General features: G+C 49.6%; 1 protein-coding gene across 1 annotated transcript; it reads right to left on the minus strand.

The window, feature by feature from the left end:
* Positions 1-5890: 5890 nt before the first annotated feature.
* NEUROG2 (neurogenin 2) lies at positions 5891-9874 on the minus strand. The gene is made up of 2 exons (XM_069630981.1): positions 9664-9874; positions 5891-8398 (listed from the first exon to the last, which is right to left on the minus strand). The coding sequence occupies exon 2, from the start codon at positions 8395-8397 to the stop codon at positions 7567-7569; it is 831 nt and encodes a 276-aa protein (XP_069487082.1). The 5' UTR covers position 8398; positions 9664-9874; the 3' UTR covers positions 5891-7566.
* Between the last annotated feature and the right edge of the window lie 818 nt (positions 9875-10692).

Consider the following 10692-nt stretch of genomic DNA (forward strand, 5'->3'; position numbering starts at 1 on the left):
CCCTTTGCGCCCTATTCCGAGGTCCCTCACTACTCTTTTCACTGAAACTACCCTCCTCAACCCAGTGACTCTCTACCCTTACCCCTGCGACTCCCCTGCTCAACCCAGCCCCTCATTACCCTTGACTGTGATAGTACACTCGTCTCATTCACACATTACCGCTTTCCCGCCTTCCCCATCCACATCCCATTCCCCCAATAGCTTTACCCGGGCATCTCCCCTCCATGTTCCAGTCCCTTGCTACACTTATCTTACTACCCCCTTGATTTCACAGTCACTAGTTACTCCTATCCTACCACACCCCTTCTCTCATCACTGTCCCTCATTTCTCTTAACACACTGTGCAGTAGCACCTTTGAGCTTCTTATGCGCAGATGGGATTACCATAATAAATGATCTCGGACCCAAATAACCAGACAGACTCAAATAATGTGGCAAAATATTACTTTCTTATCAGTTCAATAAAGTAGGGAAACCTGACTAACAACAAATTGTAGCTCACACACTCTTGATTACATTTTGGTTACACAAAGACTTTATATCTCGATGTGCTCAGCTATAACGTCATCCAACGTGAAAAAAAATAAAACCTATAAAACAGAGGAATTGGTTGGGGGAAAATATATACTTATTGGGCCTCATTACGAGGTAGGAGGTAAGGGATTACCGGCACCGGTAAGGGTGCCGGTAATCCCTTACCTCCATATTCCGAGGTCCCTTAGCGGGTCCCTTCCTTAATGCCTGGTCTGACCAGGTGTTAAGGATGGGACCCGCTAAGGGACTTCAGAGCTAATAACGGTACCGCAAATTGTGGTACCATTATTAGCTACTTCCCCGTTCCCATTGAGCCCTATAGGGGCTCAAATGGGAATGGTTCTCAGAATGGGGACTTACCGGGTCCTCCAATGTTGGAATGACCCGGTAAGTACCCATTCCGAGAACCCGGACCCAGCTGATATTGAAGATGTGGCTGCAATCAAACCATTGAACCCGCTTACTTCAATAAATCTTACCGGTTTGATTTATCATCAACCAGCAGTAGTTCCTTTCATTATAGTATGCACCTTTAATCTCAGTGAAATCTACCACCAAGAGCAAGGAAATGACAAAAACCTTGCCTCCACTCTGCACCCCCCTCATCTCTCAACTAACTCCTCACCACTAAAATCTTGAATCCTTACACCTACCACACTCCTTCAGACTACCTCCTAGGTCTAGTGTACTTCACAGATTCAGACCCTATCCATCATCTATCAACAACCATGCTGTTCATTTTTGCACTCCACTATCCGTGGATACCCATATGGCAAACCGCCCGGTCAGTACCAACCACAAACAACTTGGATATTTTCATTTCAACAAACAGGTAACGGTTACTTGCGGCCTGCATCCATCAACACCAAAGGTTTCTGCATCTACCTTCCCAGTATCCAACTAACACATCCTTACCTCCATTTTTACAGAGCCATGTGCAGCGAGGCCAATATTATTGGCAGAAGAGCGCTATGTAAGGCCACTTTACATTACGTATATGAGAGAGGGAAAGGTAAATAGTCATTGTCAAAGTAAACCAGGTGGTTAAACAGTAAATTTAGTTTCATTCACAAATGTTGGTCTGTGTCATTTGGCAACATTCATCAACGATGGTCATAAACCAAATGTTGTTCGTCATTGAGGGCATTAGATCAGTCCTATTGGACGGAGTTAAAAGTGGGGCAATTTCCAGCAGAGCTTTGGTGTAACACCGGAACTAATGCTCTTTCCTTACTTTTAATTATGATTCACAAAATGTAAGGTTGTTTGGGTCGCTATTTGATATTGTGAAGTGTAGAGTGGCATTTACTTCTTGGTACATGAAGGAAATTGGCTCTTTATGGTGGCCTGGTGGACAGAACAGGATGGAGTTGTAATGCAGTTGGAAATAAACAGTTAAAACCTGCTAGTTTTGCAGGTGAGGATCCAAGTGAAGTGCACAGTTGGTACACGTCACATAGATGCCCACATATATGCAAGAGTTACAGGGCGCACCGGTGGAAGCTGCTGGGGTTGCCATGTAGGCACTTATGGGCTGCCACCATCCCAGTAGGTGCGAAGGAACTTGTCCAGGCGGAATAAATGGATGGCACCAGGTACATATGTGCAAGTGTCACAGGACGGTTTGGTGGTCGGTGGAGGTCTGTAAAGCTGCCTTAATTGAGATGATGGGCAGCTACTGACCCAGTACATTCGCAAGAGGTGGTCCATGTGCGATGCGCGACTGGCATCAGACAAATATGTCCAAATGTCACAGGGCAGCTTGGTGGTCGGGGGAGCCCTGGGCCGTCACCATACAAGCACGTATGGACAGACACCATGCCGGTAAGTCTGCAGAGAATGGTGTGTGTGATGTGCACAGATTGCGCTGGGCATGTGTTCATGGGTTACAAGGCGGGACGGTTGACAGACAGGCACTCCCAGGAAGCTACTGTTTGGTGAGGCTGGCATATAAGCAATGGTGGGGAGCCACTAATCAGACAGGTTACCAGGACTTTGGTTTTGCACGAAGCGAGAGCTTCAATTTCCATCGAGTTGCACAGGAATTCTGCCGGAATTAAGGGAAGAGGAGAGATTATAACCATGTTTATACAGGCTACAGAGTTAGAGGGTTAGGGTTTTGTGCAATGTTGTCACAGCATGAGGGCGAGTCTCTCCACTGGTGGTGTTTTGATCAATGAATAAGGAACGGTAAGCCTAGATGTGAAAGGATAAGGAAATGTAGGCCTGGATGAAAAGGAATGGTTTGGTGGAAGTCTGAGGGGGTAAAAGTGAACACAGGTGTTTATGGGCAGCTACCGACTTGGTAGGTTTGCGGGGCTAAGGCCCAGGAGAGATGTGCAGTTCACCCAAGTGGGACAAAGGTGCAATGGGGTGGGCGAGTGACCCTTGGAGGACGGGTAGTGGTTTAAGAGGTGCAGAGCTCACTTGATCATGAAGGAGTGGGCGGTGGCGACTTGCCAACCAGATAAGCGAAGTTGAGGGGAATGCCCAGTCGACATACTGTCACAGGTGGCTGAGAAGTGCAGCATATGGACACAACAGCCGGTCACCATGGCTTCCATGAATGGTGGGTAAATGCGAATGGATAATACTGTGGCATAACTGATGGCTGTTGGAGAGGGGAATTCTCTGGGTAGCCACACCACACATGCACAAAGTGAGGGCTGGGAGATGTCTTTCCCAACAGATAACGTCTGGACAGATGCGTGGAGGAACTGAGGGCGGTGAACAGGGATTCTTATGAAACAACAGCACATATTCACAAGTGAGGGCCGACAGCTGTCTTGCCGGACTGGTAATGGGTGGATTGTGGGTGCTCTATAAGGGCGCAACATGGACCCGAGGTTAGGGCAGCATAGCTGCCTAAGATTAAAAGGATACACATATGGTTAGGTATGGGAGAGATGATGGTGGGTGGAGAAGGGTTTCTCCTGGAAGCCATCACAGCATACGATTACGAAGTGGTGGGCAGAGGCGACGAGCCGGACAGATAATGAAACATGTTTGTGGTAAAGCGGGTGTGTGCAAAGATGACATGCTGTCGCACGTGTCCCAGGAGTACAGCATATCAGCCCATTTGAGGAGCACCAGGGGTACCCTGGAACGTAGGTACATGCGGATGAACAGGTGTATGGAGGAACAGTTGGTAGATTGAGAAGGGATTCTCCCAGTAGCCATTATAAAGGATCGCAAAGTGATTGGTCGAGAAGAGCCGATGGTGGATGGAGAGGCGTTTCTACGGATAGGCGTTACACATGATCACAAAGTGATAGGAGGGAAAGGACTGATGGCGTTTGGAGACGTGTTTCTCCCAGTAGCCATGGCAGGCGCTCATGAAATGAAAGGCAGAGTCTTCAAGACAGATAGGGGAACATTGGCAAAAGCAAGGCGGTGCCAAGTGGACATGTAATGACAGGTGTTGCTCAAGTATAATATATGAGCCAAACAGAAGGGTAACACGGGCATTACACAATGTAAGATCATGGGTTGGGTTGAGTAGATCAAGGAATAGGTGGCGGCTGGAGAATGTTTTTTTCACTTAGAGGAATGCTGAGTTGTCACATTGGTGGCTCATGGAATGTAGTACAAGCGTAGGTGAAGAGGGGAATAGAAGGACATGAGCAGAGAGTGAAGTAGCAGCAACTGTTATGCTAATGTAGGTGGAAAGAGTAGGAGCGATGGGTCAGGTATTATGCCAACCCTCACAGAATAGAAATTCAACAGGATGAGGGAAACATGGCAAACTCGACCAACCAAAGGTCTAGGGGAGTAGGAGTGAGGACAGTCGGTGGTCTAATAGATAGTGGGGTATGTGCGAGGCCAGGCCTAGCACATGGATGGTGCTATGGTGTGAGGAATGGACTCTTGACAATGAGATTGGTCCTGACTGGTGGGGTGGTGGTGGTGGACTGTCGCACTTTGATGAAACCCCAACCGGTGCAGGTTTATCATAGGGCACTATCCCTTGCCTCTCATGAGGTAGTGACAGCAGCGTTGAGACAAACGTTCTGAAGGGGTTATGCACTGCAGGTGAGGAACGTGAAGAAAGTGGACACTTGCCCTGGAACAAGAGCCCACCAAGGGCGGGATGTACCAGGGCTAGGAGAGAAAGGGTTGAAATGATTGGCACAGAGGTGCCTTATTATGGCAATGTCTAGATGAGCCTGTGTTGTTTGGTGGCGTGATCGTGGGACATTACACATGATGAGAAAAGCGTCAGTACATGTCATGTGATGTTGCTGTCAGTCTAGGAGATCAACACTGGTTCGTATCAACTATACTGTGAGCCACAGAGCTGGTGTAAGAAGAAAAGAGCGGAGGTGGTGGATGGCGCCAAATTGGCAACAATAAATGGACCCAGTTGCCATCTGCCGAGTGCATATTTTTTGCATTTTTTGCACATCAAAAGTGCTGGAATAATTTGGCAGTGGAGCGATGTGGGGGCCAGGGCACATTGATGTATGGGGTGCTGAGCACATGCTGGTGGGTGGGGAAGTCGGGGGGGGGCGACCAATAGGTCAGGGCCACAGTGGTGTTGCGTTTAGCACATAGCATTGAAATTATATTGCGGGGTCAAAAATATTGGTGATTCTGACGGCGAGATTTTCCTCCTAGTTGTCTGCTTAGCGCAGAATGCTGAAGTTGTCTTGAGGGGCGCTCACAGAATGGTACTGTTCTGGTAGGTGCACGCGGACTTGGGTTGTGGGGAGAGTCTTGGAGTCTGGTCGGTTCACAGGTGTCACCTTATTTTTTCCCCAGGACCGTGGACGGGGTGTGGGCGAGATGTCCACAGGCACTCCGCTACATCCAAGTTATGATTGTGGTTTTAACAATATGTATTATGCTATATTCTTAATGTATTACCTGTTGTATTTTGTATAAAGTAAACGCGCCCAAATGCCTTTCAAAAAGAATCATGTGTGGTGTTCTCCTTTCCCTGGCCTTGCCGCCTGCTTCGCCCACGAGAATAACATGGAGGTAATGTGCAACCCTGTGTGGCTCAGCCAAAGGTCGGGGTAATGCAACTGTTTCAATTCGGAGTGAGCACACCCTTTATTACCCGCCTGCGGTAGTATTTCTAGCAGTCCCTATCACATGCAAGAGGGTCCTGTGCAACTTCCTTTTTGTGGATTACACAGGCATGCCAAAATACCAATATTATATTCTGTCATTCGAAGCTATGTACCAGTAACCGACCGTCGAAGGAAAAGTCCATGGGAGAATATCTAAATAATGCAATTTCAATACATTTTAAGATATAAGAAAACACACATTTCCCGTTTGCGGTGTAAAGACACAGTGCGAACACCACCAAGGAAAGCATGAACAAACATAGGAATACAAGAAAGTAGTTATGAAAATTAGATATTTTATTTATATTTTTCGGTAAAAAACACACGATACTGCCTTCCTTTCAGAAAATACATACTAGAATATACTCTGTCATATATACAAAAAAATACATATCTTGCGTGAAATCTTGCTTTGTAATAAATTAACGGTAACACGTGTGTGGCTGGTCTGTTTAATGCTACTTGTCCGCTGGGGAGTTTGACTTTTTCTGATGTATTTGTCTTCTGTTGGACAATGGGGAGTGTCTGTCCCCTTGAAAGGGCGGCATTAATAATGTAAGGCATCAACACCCCTCATGGTTTTCCATCCTCTCCTGCGGGATTTCTTCTTTTGGCTGGAGGGTGTGGGGGACATGGGGGCTGCTAGATTTCCACGGTGGCACTGAAGTCTCCACAAAGCGTACAAATGACTTCTAACCTGGCCCTGCAGCAAAACAACGTTTCCACCCTCCTATAAATCATGTAAGACAGATGGCAAAATGAGGGGGAGCCGGCATTCAAGAGAAGCGGCACAAAAGGCATTGTGACAAAATGCAGGAAAAAAGAACAAAGTGCACATCAGAGAAGGGTAAGGTTGGATTTGACAGCTAAAATTCCCATAGCCTCCAGTCAGCAGTGAGAAGAAAGCAGGTGTCTGGCGTGTGAAATCTGTGGCTAATGATATTGTTAGTCAAGCAGGATGCAAATGCTGCCGTTACAGCCCAGTCTGTCAACCTTTACATCTTTATAGGCGTCTGAAAGTGGCAGAGGGATACGCCAGCGTCGCAAAAGCCGAGCGACATGCAGGTTTATACGATACATTCGTGTTTTTTTTTATGTGTGTGCATATAAAAATAAATAGGAAGCACAGTCTTACAATTCCTATTGGGACTGGCAATCGCGACACAAACATATAAATACAATGTAAATTATTAAACTTCGTGCTCGGTCTCTGAATTGAGAAATGTAAATAAATACTACAAACAGTATTACAGATCGTATTGGCGGAACCTGTCAAAAAAGCATGTTAGACAAATACAAGATATAAAAATGCCGAATAGATAAAATACAGAACAGTGGCGCAGCCACATTTCGCCCCGGCTTCTCTGAGAATTCAGTTCACATAGTTCACTGGCCCTTCACAAAGTTTAACCTAGAAACGTAAGGCTGAAATGTGGGGAGTATGTAAAGTCAGTGATCGGGCTTAGAGGATAACAATTGTAAAGTAACGCAAGTGGCCTTGAGGATGACCACTGACGCCAAGATTTGACCAAAAACCAACGTGTCCACTTGAAAGTCCAGCGAGCGACGGGCGGAGCCAGACCTGCCCTGGCTTCGAGAATCAGTAGTTTACGGAACATCTTCCAGTTTCCCCAAATACCAGTTTGCATGTGATGATAATATACATACAAAAACATAGAGCATGTCATGCAGTGGGCAGAGTGGAGAATTTCACTTGTCGCAGCTGGAGACTGTTCCATTTCTTTTCTGATAAACTAGTTCAGAAGGGCTATTCACTTGACTCGTGAAAGCAGTGTTGGCGTCAGTGCTGTCCCTGCCAGAAAGAATCACTGTTCCTCTGAGTGCCTTTCGGGTCAGACAGGTAGTGTTGTGCCGGCTGTTCCTCTGAGTGCTTGTGGGCAGGTGGGGGCTGGCAGTCGCAGCAGGACTATTAGCATTGCCAGTGTCGGGTTGGTCCTCATCGCGCTTGTTGGCAGTGGGCTGGCGGGGGCTGCCCGTGGGCTGGCGGGGGCTGGCAGTGGCTGGGCTCGGCGAGCAGGGCGCCTGTGGACAGGTAGAAGGCCGCGGGCCCCGGGGTGTGCTCGGGCTGTGGCCAGCAGTCCATGTCGGAGGCCGGGCTGCCCGGCGAGTAGGTGCAGGAAGAGGCAGGGGAGTCGTCGCAGGTCCAGGGGGCCGGGGCCGCGGCGCGCTCCAGCATGGCCGCCATGTCGTGCAGCAGCTGCCCGCCGCCCCCGGGGCCCTGCAGGTCTGCCAGGCGCAGGGTCTCGGAGAGCGCCCAGATGTAGTTGTGCGCGAAGCGCAGGGTCTCGATCTTGGTGAGGCGGGAGTCGGGCGAGGCCTCGGGGGCCGCGGGCAGCACCCCCCGCAGCGCGTCCAGCGCCGAGTTCAGGTTGTGCATGCGGTTCCGCTCCCGGTTGTTGGCCTTGACGCGCCGGGTCTTGCGCACTCGCTGTACCACTTCCCCGCTCTTAGGCGGCCCGGCCTCCTCCTGCAAGCTCCGTCCGCCTCTGCGCCGCCGCCTGCTGGCCGAGCCCGGCTGCCCCGGTGCCTGGGCCAGCGGGGCCTCCTCCTCGCTTCCCGAGCTGCAGGCGCCGCCGGAACTGCTGCAGGTGGAGCCGGGGCCGCCGGGGCTGAAGCTGCTGCTGCCGCTGCTGGAGCCGGGGCCTGTGGTGTAGCCCGGGCTGCAGGCGCTGCTGCCGGAGCTGTAGAAGCCGAGGCTGCTCTGCAGCGCCACCTGCGGGCACTGTCTGCGCTCCTCCTCCGCGCGGTACTCACACTTCACCAGCATCCTGCGGGACACAAAAAGGGAAAGCCGGTTACTAACGTGCACACTAGCCGCATCCAACAACACAAACGCTACACACATTGTGTACCCCCTGCAATCTCGGGAGGTCACTCTATATTTTCCATTCTAACAACGCATGGAAGCAACGTTAACGACACCTATCAGTGAGTGCCCGACTAAACCCGAGAACACTGCACGCAGCATCAGGACCATGCATGCACTACTACAGACTCATTGCACACAGTGCGCAAAGCCTATGAATCTCATGCATATTTGATTGCTGAATGCGCTTGAGTCTGTGTGCATCACAGAACCTGTGCTTGTGTGGTGCTGAAATGTGCAGTGCTCAATGTGTATGTATGTATGACAGAACATGCCCACGTATAGCACGGCACTGAAGATGCAGTGCATATTGCACACAAAATCAGTGCATTTGCAGTTTGGGATGCCATTGTTGAATGCTTGCATAGGCAATGCTCAAGAGGCATTTCTGGCCCCTACTGTTCTGTCCAGCAGCGCACATTGGAAGGTGCTAGCAGTTCAGGGGAAGGGGGCATGATGGAGGGTACAGGATAGCTCATGACATTACACGCTCTGGAAGATGATGTCTTGGTTTTAGAGACCCGCATATTAGAGTCACAACAGAGGCAGTCCAGCTGCCTTTCAAGATGAAACTACATTTTAAACTTTTACAACCATAATCTATTTCTGCCATCGGCCCAAAGATCCTGCTCGAGTATAGCAACAGTCCATTCATTTGTATGGCAGGTCCCTAATGTGGCCGCCCACTTCCCTCCTGACACTCACTACACCACTAATAGAGGAGGCTTTCAGAATAAGGCTGCGATTTCAGGATTTTGGATAATGAAAGTGTAGTAGATGGGGCTCGATGGATGGTTTGAACGGGTTAGGGTGTTAATTAGAGGGGTATTTCAGGTCAGGATGAGGAGCACGTTCTGACTTTACAAATACCACATAATGATAACAACTTGTGAAATGCACTAAGCAGGGTGGGATTAATGATGTACAGACACCAAGCTCCACTCACTGGCAGTGAGCTTCTACTTAAAGCACTTTCATTTCAATGGAGTATCGCATTATTAACTTTTGGCCCAAATCCCCTTAAAACATTTCACGTGTGATAGTCCGGATTTTAAGATTTTTTTTAGCAAAAATGAAAATACCACCCCCCAAACAGTCGCCATGCGCCCTTGCGGATTTTTTCGATTGGAGAGTGTGGTGTAAATGATATTGTCGCTCCCCACTCACCTGGCAGGGGTGCTTGGTCGCTTCCTTTGCGTTGTTTCCGCCTCGGCAGGCCTGGCAGGGCCAGAATATGCAGACACAGGGGTGCTGGTGCTGCCCGCGCGCTCCGGCACGCGACTCTCGGAACAGCTGCTCGAGCTGGGAATGATGAGGATGATGGCGGTGCCAGTGATGGGTGGCGCGCGCTACTATGCGTCTGGCACACGACCTTGCTAACACCCCTTATATACCCGGCCAGACAATCAATGGCTCCCCCTCAAGAACCCCCTCCGGGTCATTCTTTTCAACTCTTTATCATCATGGCCCCCCTTTTTCTCTCACTCCACCAGCATCCCTATCTTTTTTTAAGCCTCCCCCTACCCGCTCGCACCCCCACCCTTCAATAAAGCGGGTTCTGTGTATTGTTTTTTTTAAAGGCCGGCCAGCGCCGCTCTTTGTGGTGATTGGTGGCTCGCGCTCGGCTGGAGCGTGCCGCTAATTTATTAAATGAATGGTGGAAGCCTCGCGAGGCAGTCGCGAGCGCCGCGGAAGACCAATCGGAGCGCGCCCCGCGCCCTTCGCCCCCACTCCTCCAATTTAGCCACGCGCACCCGAGCAACGGCTCCTTTCAACGGCTCATTAAGGGGGGGCGAGGGCGCTTTGCGTCGCCTCTGGAGAGCACAGTCCTCAACGCAGAATATAAACATAATAGAAGATGAAGAACCGCCTCGCTTGTGTCTCGCTCCTTTCAAAGTGGCGGCAAAGAGATTGCATGTTTGGAGGGGTATGATTTTGGGGACGTTCCTTGAGAGTTTGTGGTAGTAGGCGGGAGGGGGATACTCCAAGAAAGGACGCGGTCCATCACGCAGAAAGCAGATTTGTTTTCTTCGTTGCCTGAGTTGTTTCAGTGTTGTGGCATAACTGTTCTGTTGCCACCTGCTGGTGAACGCCTGGCCAGCTTTTACAATGTAGGCCCGTCCCTTTCACTTAGTTACGCATTTGTGTGACGAAGTCAGTTGGGCAAACGCTAAGATCATGTCTCCACTTTGACTA

The sequence above is a fragment of the Ambystoma mexicanum genome, chromosome 6q (assembly GCF_040938575.1).
Source record: "Ambystoma mexicanum isolate Mex_15411 chromosome 6q, UKY_AmexF1_1, whole genome shotgun sequence".
In the NCBI taxonomy this organism is placed as follows: domain Eukaryota; kingdom Metazoa; phylum Chordata; class Amphibia; order Caudata; family Ambystomatidae; genus Ambystoma; species Ambystoma mexicanum.

Coding starts and splice junctions, on each gene's coding strand:
- NEUROG2 (XM_069630981.1), bottom strand. CDS start 8,397: ATGCTGGTGAAGTGTGAGTACCGCGCGGAGGAGGAGCGCAGACAGTGC.